The 26612-nt window shown below is 34.4% G+C and overlaps 1 protein-coding gene across 8 annotated transcripts in view; it reads right to left on the bottom strand.

Moving 5' to 3' along the window:
- Window positions 1-6625: 6625 nt before the first annotated feature.
- LOC140666374 (zwei Ig domain protein zig-8-like) overlaps window positions 6626-26612 on the bottom strand; it is a 51779-nt gene continuing 31792 nt past the window's right edge. For 7 of the 8 annotated variants that reach the window (XM_072893547.1, XM_072893539.1, XM_072893520.1 and 4 more), the window contains 3 exons: window positions 12101-12228; window positions 10074-10242; window positions 6626-9484 (listed from right to left, as the gene is read on the bottom strand). In XM_072893547.1, the coding sequence (XP_072749648.1) occupies window positions 9393-9484; window positions 10074-10242; window positions 12101-12228 (389 nt within the window). In that variant the 3' untranslated portion in view covers window positions 6626-9392. The remainder of the gene's footprint in view (window positions 9485-10073; window positions 10243-12100; window positions 12229-26612) is intronic. The other variant, XM_072893565.1, reaches the window with a different exon arrangement.

The following is a 26612-nucleotide window of genomic DNA, read 5'->3' on the forward strand; positions in this document are numbered from 1 at the left end:
CGCGTATTATTATATATTATATAATATAAATTATATTAAGGAAATGTATAATATTTAATATTATAATATTATTTAATAAATATTATTTAATAAATGAAATATAAAAATGTAATTAATAAATATAATGCTTGTAGTAATTATTAAAGGAGAATATATTTATAAAAGCACAATTATGAAGATTTATATGTGTAAACGAGACAGATATGTGTAGTAAAAATTACGATTTATTCTTATTCACGTATAAAATGTATGTTGTAATAAGTTGTTGCATTTTAATAACTTTGTTATGCGTGGGCGTTTGATAATTTATTCGAAAGGATGTTAAAAATGAATACGCATGTTGATATTTGAATATTTGAATTTAATTTTTCTTTTTTTAATTCGCTCGTAGTAAAACCACCCACGTCAAATTGAGAGAATTTTATTGTTAATCGGTGTTTGCATAATGTGGAATTTAATTCTATACACTATCAAACTACTTTCTCTCTCTCTCTTTCTCTCTTTCTCTATCTCTATTTCTCTGATGCATTTTTAATAAAATTAAATTTTGCTTTATTTATTCACAACCGAGTTGGTGTTTACATAACATTAAATTATACGCGTACATGCATCATAAATATTTCTTATTCTGTACATTACATTTATTGTAAAGAGTAAAAATTGTATAACATAAAGAATAAGTTGTGCAGTGGATCTAATACCGCAGTAGGTATCCATCAACAGATAGCAAAACAGGTAGATCGTGACTACTGGAAAGAAAGACTAACTTGGGAAGAAAGAAGAACCGTGATGTATCATCGTTCTTACGAAACGATGACTGAAATATAACGATTCAGAGCAAAATGGATTAACAAAAACGTCAGATAATTTTTGCACAAGATTTTAAAAATAAATCTTCTTAGCTAAATAATGATCGAAACGAATAAATGTAGCACGATAAAATAAATATGTTACACGCTAGCGATAATGTTTAGTTTTCTTTAATCTTCTTGGACGGAGATCAGTCTTCCTTTTACTTTGTTCTCTTCCATTGATGATAGTATCTGTAAGAAAAAAAAACGTTTCTCGTTGTTATACTGCCGTGCGAACGCGTAATAACGCTTTAGGAAGGCAACGGAAAGTCTTTCCCTCGAGGATCATCCAACGAGCAGATCCGCAGATTTATCCCGCTGTTTTAGATAGTACCGTTTGCTTCTTCTCTCCGATGGAATTGCCGATTAGTGCAATCCTTTCTCCCTGATACTCGCTGACGACGCAGTAATTAAACCTCGCTCAGATTATAGCGACGTCGCCGAGGGTTCGGTGCCAAGATACCGGTTAATGTACAGCTTGTAATGGATATTTAATGTATTCTCTTGAGGTCATAGCTAGTGTAAGCGACTTCTGCTGTGGCTGTTAATATTAATTAATTCAACCTTCGATAGGTTGTGCCAGAAATTTGTTTTCAATGACAATTTATTCAATAATTGTCTTAATATTACATAATTTTATATTATTACATTATATAATACATTTTGCAGTAATGTCACAATTACGCAAAATGCTTACTGCAGTCTGCAATTTGCGGAATTATATTCTAATAAAAATATGCACTATTTAAATTCTGATATATATGTGTAAAAATTGTATTTTTCATATAATGATCTTTTTACCTAATTGTAATTATGTAAAAGGCGATATATATATATATATATTGTCGATTTAAAGTTTAAACTACATAAAAGAAAGAACTATTTAATTCTTTTATCTACTAGTACTTTTGACACGCTCCAACGAGACTTAAATACTAAAGTAGGAAAAGAGAAAAATAAGAGAAAGAGTGATTCCGAGAATTTCGAAAACTGTTCCGTAATTAAACATTAATCGGAGCTTGTTCGAGAGCGTGTTTGAACCTTTACACGCTTGATCGCCGCAACAGAGTGTGTCTCATGAGAAAATAAATAATGTAGAGAGAGCCACACAGAGTGGCTCCTCGCAAGAGCCATATAAAATTAAACATTTTAACGAACGGCTGCGCAATTTCCTCTTTCTTCTTTCTCTTTCGCTCTCTTGTTTCTCGGCAGTATATTTTCACTTGGAATCTTACGAGGCTCGTGATAAATGCGAATCGTAAAATGGCAAGAACAGATCTGGAGACGTAATTAAGAAACGAGGAACAGTTTCGGCGTAAGAAGAGCACGGCATAGCACATAAATCTGCTTTTCAAATTAAATTCAGCTTTACAAATCCGTCGTGTCCGATGGTAAAAGTTATTCCATGAAAGGGCGAACGTAAGATAAGCTCTTTCTCTATGCTAATCGTACTTGAGGCAGTTTTTCGTGTCATCGGTAAGAGTACGAAATATGTAATTTCACTCGGGATTATCATAATTTATCTCGCATAAATCCATATTATTTGATTTAACTTTGACACACATTGTCGATATCTTAGAAATATATAAAGCAAAATTTACAATTTACAACATGGAAAATAAAGGTTATATATCTCGTGAAAATTATCGTATATATTTCACATACGCGCAAAGGTAAATATACTCCGATATTATTGTCATCTCAAAGTTTTACTCTACGCTTTCCCCTATGGTCATTAAATCCACGTTCTGAGCGACTCTAATGTTTCATCAACCTTGATTAGATTGTCTGAGTATGGTGTCAAAGAGCCATATCTAGTTTTGACAAACTGCCACACGCGAGTGCTTTTCGTCCGAAAAGTAATTCAACCACGGTACCTAATTTCGCAGTTAAATGAAATTTTGCCCGAGTGCTTTGTCTATGGAGCTTGTAGCGAGATGAAGTACTGCGATCTACAATCTACACTGGCGAATGAGGAAGATTGTTAATACTGATTTCAATGTTTAGCATATACCCTAGCGAAAGCGTCATACTTGTTGGTCATATGGTTCGCTGATAATTGCTAAAAGCACTAATTTCATTGGTCCAGAGTGACTTCATCGTGGAACATACATTGAACCAAGTGATAAAAAGCGGATATTGAATTACTTAATATATAAGTACTTACCAAAGTCTGTCTTCACTGATCGGCAATCCAATTTGATGTCATATTTAAATCAGATAATTAAACATATTTGCACGTTCGGGCATACACGATCTCGCAAGTTTATTAGATTGATACAAAGATATCATAATTTTATTTTTTGTTACATTGATCAATAATTTTATCAAAATAAGATAAATATTATTAACAATAAGTAAATTTCACACATTTTACTCGCAAGCATTTTCTCTGTGTTAATTAATTTTTGTCAGCAATTAGATTTTAATAAAATGTGAAATCTCGTGAAATATAAAAGGATATAGCGGAATAATAATAAGTATGATAAAATTGCCTCCGAAGACAATCTAACGTAGTGACTGAGAGTAATTATATCAGTAATTATAATAGTAAATGCGTTGCAAGTAAATGTAACCTTTCAGCTTCCGAGATCTCCTCGTTAAGGTGTTATGGAGATAAATTTGGAAAACTAAAATATTTTATATTATGGTCGGTTTCAGATAAATGAATGAAAAAAAATATGCATATATACAAAGAAGAATATCGAAGGAATATTTTTTATATATTTTTTTCAAATGTTTAGTATGCTAATACATACAAAAAATAAAGATTTTTTAAAGCCTGTCACTCTCTCGAAAGGTTTATTTTACAAAAATCTTTAAAAAATTTTTATTTTTATATGCATTAGCATATTATATAAACATATAAACAATATATTAATATTCTTTTGATGTTCTCCTTTATGTATTTTTTTCATTTAATTATCTATTTGTGAGATATAAAATATTTTAGTTTTTTAAACTCTAATAGAGAGATTTCGGAAACTAAAGCGTTGCATAAGCAAATGTCGCATTTACTCATTTTAAGTTATTCTTAGATAGCCACTTCGTTAGATTATCTTCGGGGACAATTTTACTATACTTATTCCGTTATACCGTTTTGTATTCTCTTTTTAGTTTTCAAACTTAAAATTTTATAATAAGTATTTCTAAAGAATATGTTTTTACACTTGCAATTAATATGAAAAGAAGATCACGTTTCTTGTACAGTTTAATGCAATGTTGATGTATCCATCACATACATACATTTATAAGTATGATATATACTTTTCTGTACACAATAGTCGGGCTGAAATTTGAATATGCAAGACATCGAAGTCAGGTCGTTAATTGTTTTTGTCAAGCTTGTCTTGCGCATTATTTACACTTACATGGATTTCGTTTCAGCCTCAGTTTTCGTAACCCGGATTAAGCGCCGTTGTTAACTCTGAAACAAACATTTGCTTATCGTTATCCGCGGATGAGTTTCTCGAAATAACACGGAACAACCATTGAGAGACCTCCGAAATGCTGTGCCACCAAAAGCTGTTACGCACAGAATTCGATGTTGAGTAAACGGGGTCGCAAGTTATCTGCCGCTTTAGATATTAATTGGGGCGGTACAATTTCAATAGCTCTCTTCATATCTCGATTGATGCATTATAGTCTGTTCATTCATACGGATACTTATGACAATACGCGATGTATATGATTACTTCTAACAATACCAACTAACACACATACGCAGCTATTGACTCTACCAACGTGGGTTACGCATACAGGTATAGAATATTTCGACGTACTTGCGGGCTTCTGGTCGATGTGATTGACCTATTGTCTTAACCAAGAACTAACTGATGAAATTACCGCACTATTTGTGCGAGAATCTGTGCTACAATTATATATATTCTGTTAATGACACCACTAATTCTAGTAGCTCATTAAACTCTAGAGTAAAAAATCGCAACCGACTCATAATAGTAAAAAAGGTAAATGCCAATAATTACTGAATGGGTTAATTTTTAACAATATGATTTCAATTTATGCATTAGCTTTTTATTACTCCTTTGCCAATACTTTTTTATAAAAAAATCTATATAAAAGTGACAGATTTTGCTTCGCAAACAATAAGTTATGCCTGTTTGTTTATGTAAGTTTGTTGATTGACATGGCATTCATCGATTTTATATTCAATTTAGGTTTAGTCAACTAAACCATTAATTCCGTTGCATTCTTATTTTTGCTGAAATTTAGTTATTTAAAAAAAGATGTACATCGCATTTCAGAAATAAAACATAAAAGAAAGCATTATATTTAGCACTCATAAAATAGAATATATGATCGCATGTTACGTCATAGTCCATCGATTTTCCAATTGGATGCCTTGTTGATGGATCTACTATACTAATGCATTACTACCAGTAGCATCGCGATATGACGCACGCTGAAACTGTCATTAAATTTATTAATTCACATATAATGAACTACCCCGTATATAATGCCCAACCAGCGTTTAATAATTACATTTGCGATGAAAATTATTACCTGTCAACGGAAAGTTTCCTCCTAGCTCCGCTTTATACGAAGATAATAATTATGGAAATAATTATGCAGAACTGAACTTTACATATTGATCGAATATATATAAATATATATATATATATATATATACTATACCTTATATATAAATATCTATAAAAATATTAGAAAAGTGTTTAAAGTTTAAAAATACTTACGCTTTTACTGGGCTTGATCTCTCGGCACACATGTTATAGAAATTATGTGAATTATTTTCTCCACCCGAGAAAAAAGTGATTTATGTGATTACACATATATTATCAGATATAATTAAATACAAACTCTGACCAATATAATTTGTCCATATACGTATAATTAAATTTGAAATTTGACGCAATCTGATCATATATAATAATATCCGAAGTTTCGCGTGACATAATCTTTATATAATTATATTCGACTAGATCTGTTTTCATATGATCAAAAATCAACTATGATTATATAAAAATATGATCATATAAGATCATATTGTGCCAAATTTTGGATATTATCACATATGATCATATAAAATTACATATGTTATCGAATTATTTTATATAATATTATAATATCAAATATAATATTATTATTATTATACATATATGTTATGTAAATATATATATTTTAAATATAATTAATCGCGATATCACAGAAAAAAGCAAATAAACTTTATTTTCGATATTAAAATTTTATATTGATCTTATGTAAATTTTATGTAAGAGTAAAATTTTTTGCTTATCTTTGATTTCATTGTAGTTCTACCGCTCCTTACTTATAAACATACAGTATTATTAAAGTACTAAATGATGAAAAGCCCTGTACCATGCACTTCCAATTTTGCGGACACAAACGTACGGTACAAACTCTTTGGAGTTGAAAAGCAAAAGGGATGTTGCGGTACAAGTTACGGTCGCGGCAAGTGAAATTTAACGAACAGAGTGACCTGCTCATGTTACAAAGCAGCGAAAAGGAAGGCGTGAAAGAATTTTCGCGCCATAAAAGGAGGTAATTAGCATCTGTTGAGTCAAGTATTAATTAAAATTGCTTCTTTAAAACGCAAAGTCAGCGATAATCAAGAGCAAAGAAAAGCGCGGTTAACGAGTAGAATAAGGTAACATGAAAAAATCTGCAATTACAAAACAATGCGATATAAAAATTTACTTAATCAAATACTTACCTATATATGTAACAGTTAATATGTATGGGTTTTAAATTCATGTTTATTTTGTACTTTAGAGTTAATTTTTCTTATTCTTTTATTAAATGCGTGCAAATCAAAATTTCCGACACTGTCCGTTAAGTTGGCGGAAATGTACAGGTTTATAAAAAAGATTTCGATCGAGAAAGACATCAAGTAACACTTAATCTACGCTTTATCTCCTTATCTATTTAGGCGCGTACATATCGGCATCTATAAAAAACATATACACATTGTACGTGAGATCTTTGAAATACAACAAATTTCGGCGTCATTATAAGTTAGATAGAAAGACTGGCACCGAAATATTCTTATGACATTACATTTCTAACTCAGTATATATAGGACCGTCCGTTACGTGTATACGTCGGCGTCAATTGCTAACGCGAATTATTCGCGATTGGACCAATGTGCTCCGATTACATGGTCCCATTGACAGACAAAAAATCTGATCTTGGATCGCTAATAGCGACAAGGATCGAATAGAGACATCAAAGCTGTTTCAGCGTTCTCACGAGTGGTCCTGAAGAAGCGAGGTACATTTTTAACGTAATAATACTGCCAAACTCACGCGAAGACGCAATCCTCTTTACGGGCGGAAAGAGAAACATTCTTGAGATCGTCTCGGCGCATCGTGTTCGGCTCTCTGAGAATTAATGCACTTTCAAACAATATGTTTTTACCAATAATCGTAACAAGGATAAAATCTGTCTCGAAGTCGAACTATTACATAAGTTCGGCCTATAAACCTTTCTTCTTCTTACAGATAAGTTGTGTCGCCGCAAATCCGGAAAAACCTGTTAGATTTATGTATCTGGATGAAAAACCTGCATCTCTTTCCGCGTCAATCCTTACTTCCGAACTGGCAGGAGTTTTATCGTTTGATGTGAACATACAAGACGCAAACGTAGCGTCTATTTGTCATGTAAGTATACATATTAAATTGTTTTTTTTTTTATTAATTATATACTGAGGTTTGTTTTTTTCTGGCTTCTGAAGTAACACTTTAATACAGTACAATTTTTATGTTGTAACATTTAGAACCATAAAGTATTATATTTGTTGTAAAATTTTGAATAATATTTGAAGAATTTTAACAATCAAATTAAGTTAGAGAGAGAAAGAGAGAGAGAGAGAGAGAGAGAGAGAGAGAGAGAGAGAGAGAGAGAGAGCTTGTTAAAGGAAATCGAAACAAATAAAAGCAGTAATTTAATAAATCCGCGCATATCCACGTAAGTGATGGTGAGTATACATATACCATCTTTTAATTTCGTTTTTCTTCGTTAAAACAACGCGCGTTTTTATTCTTGTTACTCTTTTCATATCTTATTATATATTTAAAATTTTAAAACACCATCATAACTCAATATTGCAGCTTTTTTAAATGTGTATGTATTTATAATTAATAAAATTCTACTTGCATAAAATGCATTGCATGCCTCCAGCTCGTCTCATGCGCGACAATCAATAATCCGATAACAAGATTACGTCGGGATATATACCCGAGACTAGTCGCAGCCGAGACATTGTTGACAGTTGCACCGAGTGGAGCGAACGCTCAGTCTACCAGAGTGCATTCAATAATTGAATAACTGCAATAACGGAAACGCGGCGTTCGTGTTCAAGGATGTTAAGTGGAAATAGTAGACGCGATGATAAATTTTATTATAAATGAAATACCCCCGACATATTGCGTTCGACAATGCGTGTGTTTCTTTCATTAAATAAATTTATCGCGTATTATCACGCAATTTTGCGTGATGTTGCATTCATCTAACTGTTCCGAATCGTTTTCATTTTCCAGTTGTCGAAGTTAATAGAAGAACATTGCGCGCAAAGAGGTTTTCTTTAATGATTTTACTTCATATTGGAAAATATCGTGTTCAAGTCGAATTTTGTTCGTATTAGTGCAATTTTCTCATTGCTGTTTCCTATCCTAGCAAGTATCGTTTCAGGAATGTGTTTGTTAGATCGTTTTTAGGTCAAGCGTTATATTAGTACGATTATTCTCCACCTTTGCGAAAATGTTCCTTCCTCGCGGACGATTTTTATTTTAAAAATTGCGGAAAGATTCCAAACAATGGAAGCGGACTTGCGACTCGTCGCTGGACCAGAAAAAGACTTCGTACTTGTTTTCTTAGCGAGGCAAGATTCTAGACATTGTTCTTTTTCGCAAAATGACAACGGCCTTGAAAGTACGGCGAGAGTTCCATTTTCGACAAACCGACTGATCTTGTTAAGAAATATTGCGGAGCAACTTTTGCCTGTTGATTACGAGATAGAAAAATCAGTGAATAAATGATTATAAAATTTCGTTGGGTAATTCAACTTCTGTGCTAATTGAAAATATTATTTTTAATTTTATTTGTATCTTAATCTTCTAGGTATTGAGCTAGATATTTTTGCCCCCATTTTTTTAAAAATATAATTATATCATTTTATATACGATCATATAGAACGAAATATATAGCGATTATAATCGCATCAATCTATCATTTATTGATATATTCATATCCTAATATTCGTTTCAATTTGTGTCTTCCAGGCGACGACATGACAATTGAATTTTCTGTAATGTGGTTGCGTTTTATTGTTAGTCAACCTGATGCTCTAACGATGTAATGGGAGAGACGTTGCGACGCGAACCATAGGTGAGATTCGCAAGGCGAATGTGTCGAATGCGCGTCGCAGCGAGCTGAATTCCCGTAGACAAAACCGCGAAACAGAACCTCCGCCCGCTAGTTTCGTAGGAGTTAGATGACCGCGCTTAAGTTCGTGCGCATTCAACCCGGAGTGCATAGCGTCGGCTAGAATATCATCCAAAGAAGTAGGACGACCGGAAGCAACGTCGCGGCCATTCTGTCGCCGCTGCCATGATGCATCGCCGCTGGGTGTTCTTCTGAAACAAACGCCACGTTATAATGCCATTTCGCTCGAGCGCCTCTTAGCAGGTGGTATTTAAAATGACGTTTCTCTCTATAGGATTGAGATCGAGGCTCTCTTTAGACGAAGCTATCGTTCTATTCGATTACAAACTAAGTATTTTTTCATGAGTCACCTTTGCTTTTGTCCTGAAAGAACAACTTATTACGTGTCTGAATGATCTAGAGACTAGAGTACTTTTCTAATAAAATTATTTGATAGTGTATTTTTTAAATATCTATTAATCATTATCTGTCAAGCATGACAATTAAAAAAAAATGATTTTTGAAACATGACATGCTGGATTATAAATATTATTTTCGTTATAAATTTCATTTTATTTTTGTTTCAACAATTTTTTCTAAATTATCTTGCAATGGGAAGATACAAGTCATCATAATTTATTGTTAAATTTTCGAACGTGCTGTCTACTTATTTAACATTACGATATTTTAGTGAGTTTCCTTCAATTTTTTGAAGAACATCTTATTCGAGAAAGAGTTTAAAAGCGTTTGGATGTTTGCACGTAGTTCATGTTCTAAACGAAATTGACATTTTTCCGTTACCATTGACTATGTGGACTTGTACGCTCTTAGGATGAGTGTTATTGGGCGAGCACGTGTAAAGGCCAGAGTCTCTCTCGATCGCCTTCTGAATGAGTAAACGGCTCGAAGTCACGGGTCCCTTTTCCGTTACCAGGCTGATGCCACCCCTCGGTGAGTCAAAGTTAATCGCCTGCGAAAGAAGGAGTATAAAAAGCACATCGGGTTACTTGCTTCTGACGTGACCAGCTGTGGATAGGGCCACTCTGTGGGAAAAGCTGAAGAAGGAACGTGGTAGCTGCAGAGATAGAAATCCTTTTTCCTAGGACTTTTTCTAAATACAAGAATATTCTTATTTTATGTGATTTTTCTCCTTCAATATAAAATATGTAGTTGTATCACATAATTATAATTATAAAAATACCGGGAACATTTAAGGTATGACAGTATGCTCGATGTTTAACTTGGATATTTGCAATAATTCAAACAAGAGAATGTTTCACATATTAATTATATATTAAAAAGATATTTAGACTTTAACATGATTAAGAATTCTCTTTGAAAATTATGAATTATTGTTGTTTTCTACATTCTTTGTAAAATACAATATAAAATGCATCATTGTAAAAGTTTTATTTCTAAATACGTCTAATCGTATAACAGAAAATATTTAGTGAATAAAACAATTAATAATTAATGAGAACCAAATTTTACAAACTACGCATATATGTACAACCGTTTTATAGACTTTCAAACAAAATTTATTACGTCGCTAATTATTAATTAATGTTATTAAATATTCATTAATATTTAAATATAGCACACAATCCCGATTATATGTATAAATTAAAGATATGCGTACATATATATATATATATATATATATAAATTTAAAATATGCATGGATAAAAAGATATTGATGATGATTTTAGTTAATCACACTATCACAAAATATTTCGAAGTAAAATTATGTATCTGGATTAAAATTAAAATTGAAATTAATAATATCTAAAGCTACGAGAACTCGAATAAAAAGCATTAATGTAAATAAATGAGAAATTTTATTAAATTTCAATTAATGCTAAAATGATGTCACGACTTTTATCGCAATTTCTTTTTCTCTATATAATTCGTCATCTATCGTTGAAGATGATTGCCGTGAACAATGTAAGTACGAATAATTAGTCGACTCAGAAGTTAATTACTTGCTCGTGAAAGAAGACAGACAAGAGTCGTGTCTCGTCTGTCCCTGACGTGACTAGATGGAATTCAAGACACTTTGCGGGAAGAGGCAAAAGTGGAGCGACTGTAGGTGTCTTTCTTAAGTGGCAGAAAGCATTTCGAGACAAGTTTTCCGAAAATACAACTTAAAGTGACGTTTCGGTTATTCCGGTTATATGCGCGTTCACAGAAATAAATGTGAAGACTTTTAAACTAAAATGTATAAAACTAACGTAACATCGCGAAATATTTGCCTGCTTCACATACGCGATTTAAAATATACACGTCCCGAGGAACTTTTGCGTTGCTCTTAAATAAATGATTTGTCTTGTTGAAAGAGAAACCTTGTTATTCAATGGAAACACTTGTATATTACTGTAGACGAAAATAGTTATTTCATTTCACAAATAAAACAAATAATAAACAAATTTTTTAATTGCGTGACTTCTTGCTTAAACAGAAATACATCTATCACCTTGTCAAAATACAAGAAAAAGCAAGCCGTTGTCGTCGTCTTCCATAAATATCGTACGTTTGAAAAAAACTAAAGCGTGCTACCAGCACGCTATAATCGATATACACGTCAAGCCGACGGAAACGCCAGACTTTCTTTTTTAATGACCGTGAGAAACATGAAAAATGTTTTTGTTTGTGTTGATGTCAGCGGCCTGTTCACCAACTAACATCGGTTATAAAATTCTGATGGATTTCAGTTGAAATCAGTTCGCGTCTCTCATGACGCGAATTTCAAATTTGATGGCAACGTGACAGGTGACTTTCAGCAAGTGACAAGAGCTTCACTCGCAGGTCACAGGTCAAGGTCCGCTTACCTGATGGTTGTGACTCCAAATTATTGTCGATGGCGGTTCAGGCGCGTATCTCACGTAGCATGTTAAGTTTATCGTACTGTCCTTGTTGATGTACAGATCTGGACCGCCGGCTATTTCCGTCACAGGTTCTGCAATAAAGCAGGATATTGCATGTACAATATTTTTTAATTTTTCCTAAAGAGTTTCTTATTTCAAAATGTTTTTATTGTTTTATTTATCTTGCAAACATTCATTGATTTTACTGCAAACAGGAATACTCATGGTGGAGATTTACTAATATTTCCTTTTGAAACACACTTCTATAACAAAAATCAACAACTGGATATAATTTTTATTGTTGTTACGAGATTGTGTTTCTTTTATTATACTCGTATTCTTCGTTCCGTATTTTTTCGAACGATCATCTGAAGAAGAGCAAAAAATTGTCGAAATAAAATGCAATAACCGTGCAAAAGAGCGGTTGTCTGACATTATATTCACATTATTTTGCAGAAAACAGGTTCCACTGTAGGAAGTACCGAATGGAATCAATTCCGGATGACTGGGAATTTCTATTCGAGAAATTCTTTTTATATGCGCTCGAGAAGAAATCATTGAACCACAAGATGTACGGATTCTTTTCAAATGTCCCATTCTCGAATCGGTTAGAACTACGCGGTAAATATCGATATCTCCTGCACCTGTCGCCGTCGCGGTCGCGGTCGTATTTCGAGGCGTTAAGAGCCCGCTTAATTTCCGCGGAAGTAATACCGCGCGGTACGGCGTGTCTGGAATTTTTGTCCCCTCGTTCCGTAAGAATCAACGAGCAAGAAACGTAGCGTCGATGTGTCTCTTCCTTATCCCCTATCTTCCTTCCCGCGCCCCGCCATTAAATCTTGTTGCTGGAAATACTATCCCGGCGAATCTCCGCGTCCGCGGTATACAGGATCGTTAGAGTCTGTCGGCCGAGATTCTCCAAGTTTCTCGGATTCCCATTGGTGGATCTCAATTATCTGACAAACCAGTTTCGAGACTTCCTCTGCCGTTTGCTGACCGACTTGCGAGCAAACGGTCTGCGGCGGCACAAGATCTTCATTTCCTCCCCGGGAATACCAAAACGAACGCGAGTATCGTCGGCGATAGCTTATTACTGTTTCATAAACCAGTTCCTTTTGTTTCTCGCATTTGTTCTCACACAACCACGACTATTTAACTTCTTGATAGAGATATAAGTGAATTAAGTGGTTGCGTCCAAGAAATTCCGAGTGTTTCTCATCGTATGATTATCGTGGCGGGTTGTTTCGTGTAATAACATTTTGCAGCACGTGTATCGTTCGAAGGTTTACCGCGTTAAACATAGTTTGCAAGTTTACGATACAGGCCGTTAAATGAAATCACTTGTACGACACCTATTTCGGAATCTTACGCGTTTGCCTCAAGCTGCTTCCTCCGTTTCCTTGAGTTTTGTCGAAAATCTTGATCTTTTTTTCTTTAAGCATTAGAGCAAGCGATATCGTACATATTTTCCCAAGATAAATCCTTTTAGATGCCAGTTTCTCTTTTCGATATAAGATCGCTCTTTGCATTTTTTAGCTTTGCAAGTTTACCAATGACGATTTCAGAACGTAATTTTCTTTTCAGTATATTGCCCGTACAGACTTTAGTAGAGTATAGTCGCCACTTGACAAAGTTGCGGAGACTACGAATTCTCCTTAGTTTCGTCGTCTGGCAGTCAGAGAGAAAGAGAGAGAGAGAGTCAGAAAGAGAGAAAGATGGTACGAACATCGTTAAGATACGACGTTAACGAGAATACGAGGAGTTCGTCGTTAGCTTAGAGAGGACGTTTTTGCGACGCTAACGCTAACATTGTTACGCTAAAATGGAGATCCTACAATGTTCTGGAATTCTCGTTCGCGCGCTGCTCGAGTACAGGACAGTCGCAGTCGCGTATATTTATCAGTAGACATTGCTTGCTCTGATCGGAGAAAATCGTTTTATTTCCTTTCCAGAGATACGTTCTTGGACGATTGAGCGAATGTTTCTTGTAAGCATTCCTTAAAGAAAGATGCGGGACATAGTTCGGTTTACGACTTGCAGATATCTGGAGAATTCAATGACTCTTCACAAATGGTAGTGCCTATTAAGAGAAATTAACAGTTATTCTAAAAGTTCACATAGTTCAATTTAACTGATGAAATTGCCAAAAATTCAATCGTGAATTTTTATTTTTTAATTATTATCGAAATATTTGTGACAAAAAAGAAAGAGTAAGTTATCACTAGTGTTCGTTTCGTTATCAGTTTTCGAAACACCTGATCACAGATAATTAAAATATAAATGTAGTTGTATTTGCAACTTTTTTTTTTAACAAATTTCTTAATTTTATAAAATTGAATGTTTTCAGAGTTGTATAGAGAATCTGAAAAAAACAAATTCTTTTTTAAAGCAATCAGTGTAAATTTGATAATCACATTACAACTTATTCATCGTATAATAATCGTTTTGTATACCACATTTTCAACATAGTTATAAATGACATTTTTTTAAGTTTGTTTTTCTTCATATATTCATTTTTCTAACCAGAAAAACAATCCAAGCATACGATCAAACATCGCGCCAGTTTATCGGCACGAATATATTCAGAGCGTTATGCATAAGAAATATATTATATTCGACGTCAAGAACACTCGTAAGTTTAAGATTGTTCAAGGATTCTCGGCATCTTTTTGCTTTGCTCACGAATATGTACGAGCTATGCTGGCGGAATATTCCGAAATTTTGGAAGAAGGTAAATCGAATCGGTTGGCTCATCTTTAACCGAGTCATCGATCCATCTTTGACCGATTACTGCGTTGCTTTACCTTTGAATGGAAGGTAGAGATAAATCGAAGGTAACCAGCGTACGCTGACCGCAACTTCGTCCGCAATTGAATCACCACTCCGCCGTGTTGCCCGCAAAAAATCTAACAAGATAAAAGAGATAATAAACGCTCCCTCTGCGAAATACGTTGAGATAAGGACGAGAGTTTCTCGTCCCAAAAGAAAGTTGCGGGTCATCTGATAATACTATCGCTCCTGTATTGTGACCAAATGGCTTGTTTTACATTGAATAAAAAAAAGGGGTCTCTCGATTCGGAGATCAACATATGATACGCATCTTTTAATGATATATAATATATTTAATTCTATAATTTATTTTTTAATTATTTAAGCATATTATTATCGTTGTTGTGTTGTTTTATATAAATCACAAGTATTATTTCATCGACTATGCAGTCCACTATAATCCTTATTTATTTTTTTATTTTTTTTCAATACTTTTCGACATAAATCACAAATAATCGATAAGTTACATTGGCAGTGAGGCAATTGCATTTCAGGACGCAGTCGAGGATCATTTTTCGTATTATCACTCGAGACCGATATCCATACGTTTGTAATGATCAAGGACATTAATCTGACGGACATACGCAGCTGACGGTATACCAAGGGATAAGTTAGCGGCGGGACAAGTCCGGTACGAGTGTGTGTTGTAACCACTGAATGTATATTACTGCCGGCGGCATGAAGGGAGAAGGGAAGAGAAAGCAGCAAAGGGAGAGAGAAGGAGAGTGAGAGAAACAAAGAGAGAGAGGAAACTGAACAATCGCAGCAGTAACACACGAACTATGGACCTATATGTTACGCTATGTACCTATATATACGCCGTATCGTGAGGAACGAGAGTCGCCGTTGAACTCGCTTGTCTGTCCCTTCGTGTCCGACATTCCTACGCCGATAATGATCTTTCATTCGCGCCATTGCCGATAGAAATTGATTGCGCTCGAATGCAGCGATCAATGGCAGCCGCGTGGACACCGACCAGTGTGTCCGGAATGTCATATGTTCAGGTATACAGTGTACGTATGCACGACACGCGTGCATATCCGACGTCATGTCGTACTGATTGCGCATCACTCGCCAGTATGTCACCGACGGAGCGTTGCGTGCGATTGCGTCCGATAGACGCGTCATTTACGGAAGGATAAAATGACGATAAGGGAATATATATCGTGGTCCGAATGCGGTGAAGTAAATAATTGTTCAAGAGATTACGCTACAGTTGTCCAAGTTCTGTTGCATTTCCCCTTGTACTTGTAACATTATCTTTATATCATAATACTAACCGATACTTTTGCAATCGACATCTCTCTTTATAGATAAATTAGCCTCATCAATCTCCATTAAACTAGTTAGTTAAGTTAAGCTTAATAGAGATACTAAAAAGATACCATCAAGTTTAATATAGATGAATTACTATTATATTCCAAACACGTAGATATATATTTTATGGATTAATGTTTTATCGACCATGAGATAGCTCGACACTTCCGTCTTAGTAGCCATTGGATAACGCGATCAGAATGCGTTTTCGAACATGAACCCAGGATTCTCACCTGCATTACGATACTCCCCGTAGCAAGCGCCACGCTTATAAAGGAACTACCGCTCAACTACCGAACAAGAGCCATTTACACAAAAGGCGATGGTAATGGCGAGATTCTTAACTAGAATAGCTGCTTCAAGTTTCGGCCCTCGGGAGAAAAGCTGCTGGAGTATCTATACCCTAATAATGCGTTGTTATACTGGCACTTACTTAAGCGCACTTGCGATCATTAGAAATTCTAATTACTTTCATAGCTGCCAATTCGACTCGGGAACGGTCGTGTTATCTCGCGGCGAGAATAGAACAATTCTAGCAGATAGTTGTGTCCTTGGGAAAAGAAGTGCATCTGAGAATTAAAAGTCTCTCGTAACTGATTTTACATTTAGTATGAATAACTTTATTTATATTCTTTAAAGCTTTATTTTTTTTTTCTCTAAACGAATACGCACTTTAATTTTTTTTTATACATGTATTCACAAATTCCATTGTGATTTTCCATTAAAATACAAATATACATATCTTGTTAAATATAAAGACAATGTTTGATTTATGATACGTTTTATGTATTTATATCTATGTAGGTACAATTCAATTTTACAGAATAAAATTTTTATCAGATATATTTGATCAGATATATTTTTATCGATTGGAGAGACATGCAGCTTCAAGAATCACATTGTACGCTCATGCGGTATTGCGTCCATAAATGCTTTTTACAGACGTCTTTATCGGCAATTTACTCGAGCAAAACCAAACGAGCAATGGAACTGATCGGACGATACGTTTCGCGGTACACATCGAACCCCCTCGACCGCGAAAACAATCCCAATGGGAACGTTCGATAAAAGCTCGCGGTTATTTTGAAACCGCGATCAGCTAACAAACCCGGGAAGCGTTATACCCCACTGTGACGACGGACGTACCGGTTTTATCGTCCGCGATAATCCCGCAGAATAGCGTTTTCCAGACCGGGAGCAGACCCCCGGCAATCCGCGCGCGGCTTACAATGGTGTCCGGCACGGCCGGCCAAGCATTACTTTCCTCAAATTCTCAATATGACATCCTTTATTTCAGCTAAACCGACCGGAAGGAGCTTGGCCACCGGCCAGAATCGGAAATCATTCGGCGCGATATTGAGCTAACGAAACTTTATTCTAGCCGTATGGCACCTCCGCTCGACCGTTAATCCTGCTCTATTTTCTAGGAAACGTCTATCCGCCATCGCGCCGCTACAAATGTACAGACGACGATGAGAGGATTATCAAAACCGGATTAAGCAATGCTTCCCTAGGAATTGCCTCATCGTTATATGCGCATAAGGCGCGATCATTGAACGTTATGGTTTGTCGGCAGCGATAACCGAATTTATTTTATCGATTCTCAATTCAAGCTACAATTAGAAAGAAAATATTTAATTATTAGATAATTGAATAATTTTTTTAACTTTGATTATATAATATTGTAAAAAATATTTAAATTCATTATCGCTTACAGTACAAAAGTTATATTAATTAGTTTTACTATAGTTTATAATGTATTTACGATATATCTCTTTACAATCAATATTATAATTATTTATATAATTCGACTTATTTTGGTATCAATTGAAGGTTAAATCACTAATTTAATATTTTTATGTCTCTATGTAATATATTTATATTTATAAATATTAAAATACAATATAAAAATATTAGTAATAAATTAAAGTATAAAATAAATACTTGAAAGAGCGTATATTTAATTGTATTATAAACGCAAGTATGTATATTACAATACCAGCTATATTGTAATTAAGAAGAAACTAGACGGATTAACGATGTCTTAATAACGTTAATTATACATTTCGAGATTCATGAATTTAACATTGCGCAAAGCACTTTTTAACCTTTCTTAAATAAAAAATTAATAATTAATTTGTAAGTCAAAATAAAGATTTGCCTTACTAGAAACAAAATTTTTATTTTCATTTCTAACAGTATAGTCACTATAAAATTTTCATGATATATGTCATTATGAAAAAGTAAGTTGAATATAAAATGATATTTACAATTATGAGATAAAATTATATTCTACAGAACAAATCTTTCACTCACAAATTAATGGTTTATTTTATATTTTAAAAGGCTAAAAATGCTTTGTGCGCAATGTCAAATTCATGAACCTCAAAATATATTAGATTTATTGATTTTTATGTAGCTGATGAGATCCGTCTCGTTCCTTCTTAATATGTAAAGATATTAAACTGCTAATTTAATTTAAATTATTCTAATTAGGTAATATAAAAATGTCATTTGATTTATGAAAATTGTATGCAAACGATATTAATAGTAACTGTAATATTTTTTTCATACAAATATTGTAAATATATATATATATATATATATATATATATATATATAATACGCATACGCACACGCACACGTTAACTTGCACGCACGCACGCACGCACGCATACATATAATAGAGCTTATATTATAATGTATATATGTATACTTGTATACTGTAACAATAATATTAATGTTTATGCATATTTACTGTTTATATAAATAATGATATTTATGGATATTTAGTTACTGTTTATAAATAATGAAGATTGAAAACAAAATATGTATTTGTATATGTATACATATATCGCATATTTCTAATATATTTAAAAAAAACTAATATATTTAAAAAAAAGTTTCAATAATTATTAATCGTATCTATTTTATAACGCGCCAGTTTATTCTACTTTTTCTTAAACTTTTGTCCATTCATATTTAACGATGACTTAAGTTTAGATGTTAGTCTATTTGAGAAAAAAATGGTATGAGATTAATCTCTAAATATTTCATCGCGTAATGAAATAATGTTCATATAAATTGTTTCGAATCATCGTATATAAATATTAAAATATCTAATCTTTTAAGAAATAGAAATATAATAATTCTTAATAAATTTCAATAAATGTGTTGCAATGAGAAACTCGAGTCGTCACATATAGCGAGCACTCCATGTCGTCGTATTATTTATCTTTCAAAACATGATCGCCAAGTATCAAAAGAAAACGTAATTATTCCCTACAAACAATTTTAGTTATTTTCAGTTCGCGTGATTACTTATTATCTCTCGGTATTAACGATTCGCAAGCGTATGAAAGCAACAGCTATTTAATCAAACAGATATGTCGCGTGACTTATTCATTTGAAGTAGAAATCGAAGCGATAAGGAAATGAGAATTTTATTTTATTTTATCATAATATTTACGAGCAGCAATTATTTCTTTAAAGATGCATGTGACTGTGAATATGTAATATTTCATTGCGTTTTTTCTCACCGATATGTAATTTATCATTATCTTTTGCAGATTAAAAGAACGATATAATAGACAAATCGCGCCGCATTGTGTAATTCTAGTAACAGAAAATATTGATCTATAAAGCGTGGAATAATTTCTTTTTAATTTCTTTAGAGGAATGAAAAAGATAACGATATCAGAGCGTGAAAATACATATCATTGCCTGTGTAAGGATCTCATGTTTCCTTTAGCGTGATAAAAGTGTCATCGGTATTATTGCAGCACACACCACTGCCAAATAGTTTTCCTGCCGTGATATATTCCTATCCTCGGGATATTCGAAATAGTTTAACGCTGTTATTACGCGGGGATGAATTTTCCTCCGCATGGAGGTGCGATTTACGGCTTATGGATTCAAGCGCCTATTTTATCATAATATAACGGTTTCTGAGAAATTGGTATTGGCAAATGTATCATTGTTTAATGCAGATTAATGTAACGAGTTTATTTGACAAATTTTGATATAAAAAATTAAGGAATTTTCAGATTTTATTTTTAATAATCACATTTTAACACTTGGGAAACTTTCGTTTTTGTTTATCACTATATTACGTTTATCACGTATTCTGACTATATTTTATAGATATATTCCAAGTTTAAATCTATCTTTAGTATTTTTAAAACTGTACATTCTTTGACCTAACAATGGCCTGACAAATACCGAGGAATTACCGAAGACTGAATTAAACATTCTAAAAATTGAACCGCTATTATACCACTTTAATGGTAACAGATATTCTCGATTCCTCTCGTCGTATAACCTTTTATCGTTATGACTTTCCTGGAGAGTTAGAAATATGGAATTTCACATTTCGTAAAAATTTCGAACAAAAATATGAAATCCATTTGGTGATGATGCAATTTTTGAACGAGTAATAGTTTATACTTCATGTAATATTACCGAGTCTATAATTCATAAAAGCCCTGCTGCATGAACTGACAAGTTATTTTCGTATCTGGAGTTTCAGGAATGAATTGTACTTTTTCGTAAACGTATCGATCATTTGTATCTATCGTTTTATATGATAGATAGTGATCCATTTTAATGTGAATTCACGTCTGTTTTCCCCGCAAAATTCTTGCCATATTTATGCCTGAATGCACGAAGAAATGGCGAAAACACGATTATGCAATGCTTCCTGAAAATTTCTCTCTTTCTTTCTATCTCTTCACATATACATACACAACGCGAGCGTGCATATATGCAGATGTTTTCTCTAACTAGAGAACTTAGAATATCTATGTTTCTTTTAATGATATAAGAAAAAGTAAAAGACAAAAATTGTTTAATTCAAAAGGACTAATATTTTGACAAGCAAAATTTTTTTTAATGTTACTTTTTACGAGATTTTAAGGTCATCGACATTGTTTTAAATGAGATAGTATATTTTTATTAATGCAGCTTGCATTATGTATTATAAAAAAAAAACAAATTCAATCACATAATTAATCTTCAAAATATTGAATTACAAAAATTACGTTTAGGAAAAAAACAACTGTAATAAAATTTATTGTATGTTCAGTACAAAGATGCATTTTTTAAAAAAAGTGCATTTTTAGCTTTTTTTAAAGATACATCTAGGTTTTCCTTTTGTAAAGTCCATTCGTTTGTCTATTCTCAAATTAAGACTAATTGTAAGATCTTGATGGAAGATGTTTTTCTACGTACAACTGTGTCGCGAATGTTTGCAAACATACTTTTAAAAAAATATTCTATTGTATGTACATATATTGAAATTATCGAGTTAAATTGATCATATAATAGTAATGTATCATATAATAATTCTGTCATGCTTTGTAAGTATCACAATAACTTACAAACTAGCTAATAATTGAAGTCTAGCCTTCTAACGAAAACAAAATCCAAATTAATGAAATTAACTCGAGGAAAGGAGAAAAACAAGTTGGACTATGATTCTATTGCGTAACGGTAAGAAAAAGTTTGAATATATTATAATAAGGATTGTCAATAGTATAGGAACAAATTGATTGCTCTTGGGGCGAGAAATTACCAGCTACAGTCGACGGAATCGCTAACAGTCAACTTTTAATTAGTTTCAAACTTACGAACCAGAAAAAAAAGCGATATTCGATAGGTCGACGGATGCCGATAGGCAAGCAATTAAATCACAGTTGATTCTTCCCTGGTTCGCGCTCGCCCTTATTTCGCAATCACACACATCACCCTGTTGTCGATACAACCTGGCGAAAACGAGATGTGTATCGCGCTACGGGCGATTTATTAGTAATATGCAACACGAAACCGTCACAACAACGAATTAACGAGGCGCTGTTGAAAATGCGAAACCTTTAATTTCAATGACTATAAGCTGACTGGACTCCCGACAAGCTCGTGCAGAGCGGCCTGTAATTACAAAGTACAGGCCGCTCTGCCGAGCGGATCATCATGATAACAATACTTGGGTCTCGGCTCTTACTAGCATGGCATTGTAATTACGACCCGTTGCTTAAGTGCACCGTGCTATTTTTGCGCGCGAACGAAATAGTGTCCGACATTGTGTTCGATGTGTGCATGATACAATATGGCGATTTTCATAACAATTTCTTTAATCCCCCCGTGAAACTACCGGTGAATATTTCATAATGTTACGCATAGAACAAGACATGTATTTTTCATCGCGCATTAATTATCGCTTAAATATGCATTAACGCGACAAGTTACCGCTCATTCGAAATTCTAACTAAAACAAATTAAATATTTATAAAAAATATTTATTGACGTTTATCACGACTTAACGCATATTTAATCGATAATAAAGTGAAACTACGATATTTTGCATCATAATATCCTTTTCTATAATATACATATCTATCGCTCATTCTATCGCAAAGCTCGCAGCCTGTCTGGCAACCTGTCAAGGCCCTTATTAATATTTATGAGAAAGTATCGCGACATTTCGCGCAATTCCCAGGAAAACTCTAAAGCGTTTTCAATCCCGCGGCGTGAAGCGTTCGCGCGTAGAGCATAGTATCTAGGATTAAGGCATGACACCTACGATAAAGTGACGTAAACCGCAAGAATTCAATAAACACGACTTTATCGTAGCGACAAAAATTGCCTTACGCCGCCCGTTCATTGATGTGCTCGTGAACTCTGAAATTGAGATAAATGGCACGCGTACTTTGTGGTAAACCATACGAAGACAATATCCCGGGCGAAATTTATATCTCTTACTAAAGTTGAGAGCCGCGGTAACGCTGACAAACAAACAAACTTGCACAAACGAGCGATAAAGCGGACGAGTATCTCGCCAAAAGAAAAGCAAGAGAGATCGTCGCTCCTGTTCCTAGGAGAGTTTTCGCAAAATGAGAGAATTCTCTTTCGTTTCAATTAATATACATAATTTAACGAGTCATGCACTGGACCAGTTAAGAAGCGACAGTGTCGATCTGGAGATTCAACGTAAAGTATTTCCGTGCTACGTCCGTGCACTCTCTACTGAGCATCATCTATTAAATTTTGCAAACGTCTCTCCTATCCGGAATTTCATGACCGTCTCTCGAGAGTTGAATCTCCGATGCACTCGCGATCACCGTTCGCTGTAGTTCGCTCGAATATAGATCTCCGTAGGATTATCTTGATCCAGTTTTCTCCAAGAACCACACACTCGTATATATATATATTTCATTTCCTAATCCTGCCGTATGATTTGCACAAGGTTCCACTCCGGACCTGTATGCACGAAGGATTTCCAGCGGTAGAGTTTGACCCACCGGCAGCTACGCGACCCAAAACTCTGACAAATTGAATATACTACTTCGTCACCGACGAAACACCAACCATATTTGCATTGCCGGCCGGCGTGGATGGCATTAATTCGCGAGCGGATAGGTCGAGAGTGGAACAAAGTTTCTGAGACATAAACTAAACCGAGTTCTCGTTTATCGAATTGAATACTCGCCGAGACAAATATTATGTACAAGCGTCATTTAAGCCAAGATGATCTCTCTTCCCGCATTTATTATTCGCGCGAGTAATATGCAGTTTTTAAGGATGTTTCCCAGTGGTCGTTGCTTAAGCATCTTTTTCAAGTTGAAGTGTTTCCTTCTCATCCAGGATGCATACCCAGAAATATGGAAGATGCAACTGTACGACGCGAGAATATAACTGCGTTTATTTCTCTACCGAGTTTCATGCGACAGCGCTTCATGATAATCTTGATAATCGCGCCTCTTAATGGACGGTGGCGGATAAATTTGCGTTTAATGGATTCACCGGCGCCTCTTTAATTTTCAAAGGATCCTCGCATACTCGAGCGCCGCAATTTCTAGCACTTATCTCACGATAAATGCACGAACGCGCAACGGTCTCTCTTGCCGTTTGAGAACTCGGTGGCTGTACGGCGGAAATTTAGTAAAGAAATATACTCGATTAATACCGCGCGTTGCAGTTATTAATACCACTTGCTGGAATTACGACGATAATGAGTTTAATGCGCTTCATTTTTTATCATCGTAACATGGCGAACATTTTCGTTTTCCACTCCGCGAATATTTGAAATTTTCGCGAAACAAAGTGCGCTATTCATTAATTAATTTGATCGATGTACATTCGTTATCTTTAATACGTTAACATGTTTTTGTCATAAAATATTAAACAATAGCGATTAATTATTATATAGCATTTTTATTGATACGACATATCCTTTCACGATCATGTATCTGCGTATTATACGCGATAATATGATAATGCGCGCTTTCGGCTGAAAAGACATTAATTTGCGCGGAAACTAATTAGCAAGCGCTAATTAGCCATCTAATGTCCAGGCTAGCCGGGCCACTCGGTAATGGTTAAGGAACTTCCACACGCAAGAGGTAATGTAAATTCGTTATGCTGTATGTGCATGGTTTAACTTTCGACGTACGTTTGCGACAAACGAAAACTACGGACTATCCACTCATCTCGCCGAGAGAGAGAGAGAGAGAGAGAGAGAGAAAGAGACTCAACCTCCACGTTTCCAAGACTCCTTTTTCTCTCACTTCCACTAACGCCAATGAGAAACGACTTGACCGAGTACGTGACGGTCGCGAAATTGATTCACTGCGAAAGTGCTATATTGCCTCGCCAGTCTCGAGAAAAGAAAGTAAACGCAACGTCCAAACTTGGATAACAGTCGAAATCGGAGACGGTGTTGGATGTATCATTGTTCCTGAGTTATATAGCGTAGAAAAAGAATAATGCAATTGTTTGGTAAAATTGTCGAAGTTTTATGAATTTTGTACGGGGGGTTTAAGCAAAATACATCTGTTATTTCGTTTCCACTCTTGACAATAGTAATAGCTATTTTCGTCTACTCATTCGAATTATTTTTACTTCTGGAGCGTTTCTAATGAGCGCTAAAAGACGCGCAATAGTGGGTTGAAAGCTCATGGTAAAAAATAGTCTCTCTAATTAAATTCAAGCTCCGTGAAAAGAGAAAGAATTAAACGGAAGACTGCAATACGGTAAATGACTTTTGCGAAAATGACTGCGGCCGGGAAAGTACTTCAAGTAAAGTAGATTAAATTAAAAAGGCTTACAAAGAATTACATATTTTATCCTACGAAAAGAATAATCGATCGTATGTTAATGATGATTCGCTACAGATCATTTATTTTTAGACAACTTCGAATTATCAGACAGATTTCACAATTAATTAAGAACGATTGAAAACAATCGCCAAAAAAAGCTAACAAACAAGAATAAAAACGATCATATAAATGACTGATTGTGAGATGCGTCGACGATAGACGGATGACTCGTCGTGACTCTCGTTTCATTCATTATGATTCATTCATTATGCCTTTCGCCGGCACGCTCGCTGTAACATGACAGTCGTTCAATCGACGAAAGCAAATTGCGAACTTGCGACACTCGTCTCTTCTCTTTCACAAAATGAACACTCCCATTCTGTTCAAGCTGATACTTGACGACGACTTAATGAGAACTAGACTGGATATAAATAACTCATTTATGATCGGGCAAATTATTTAAGTTATTTTAGCAAAAGTACTACTCATAGTACTTTATGTCGAGTATCTACGTTTGGTCATTAAACGATCTTTTGATCTGATAGAAAAAACTCGACAGAAGAGAGAGAGAGAGAGAAAGAGAGAGAGAGAGAGAGAGAGAGAGAGAAAGAGAGAGAGAGAGAGAGAGAGAGAGAGAGAGAGAGAAAGGAAGAAGCAAATGAAAAGATTAAACTTTCATGTCTTTTATTGCCTTCGTATTAGGCAATGAAATGAAGTAAAAGATAGAGAAGAAGATAAAGAGGAACGGTGAGCGACCCCGAGATAAAAGGAAGGTAATACAAAAAAAGGTGGCCGACAACAAAGACGACTTTCTGGCTGTTAACATCGATAAACGGCACAATGCTCGCCTCCGTAACGAACCGTTTCCTACCTTGATACAGATGACAGAGAACCTGTTCAGCATATAGATCGTCATACGACCGATAAGAAATGATAGAAACAAACGCGCTCGCGCTCACACAAGTGATTAAGGAAGGTTGTCAAAATGAATAAGTGCCGTCTTCTTCTCGTGCAATTAAGAAAATTCAAGTTAAAAATCGGATCCTAGAAACGACGTTAAGAAAAATTGATATTACTAATCAAAAAGACAGTATTGCGTTTCCGTGTTGCGAAATGCCAATTATTTTTAGAAGAATAATTTGAAAAATAATTATTTTTTTAATGATATATAAAAATATTTTTTTCTCTGGAATTGTGTTTTAATTCTATTAAAACATTTTTGCAATACTTTCTACAAT

This window comes from Anoplolepis gracilipes, chromosome 1, assembly GCF_047496725.1.
Source record: "Anoplolepis gracilipes chromosome 1, ASM4749672v1, whole genome shotgun sequence".
NCBI lineage: Eukaryota > Metazoa > Arthropoda > Insecta > Hymenoptera > Formicidae > Anoplolepis > Anoplolepis gracilipes.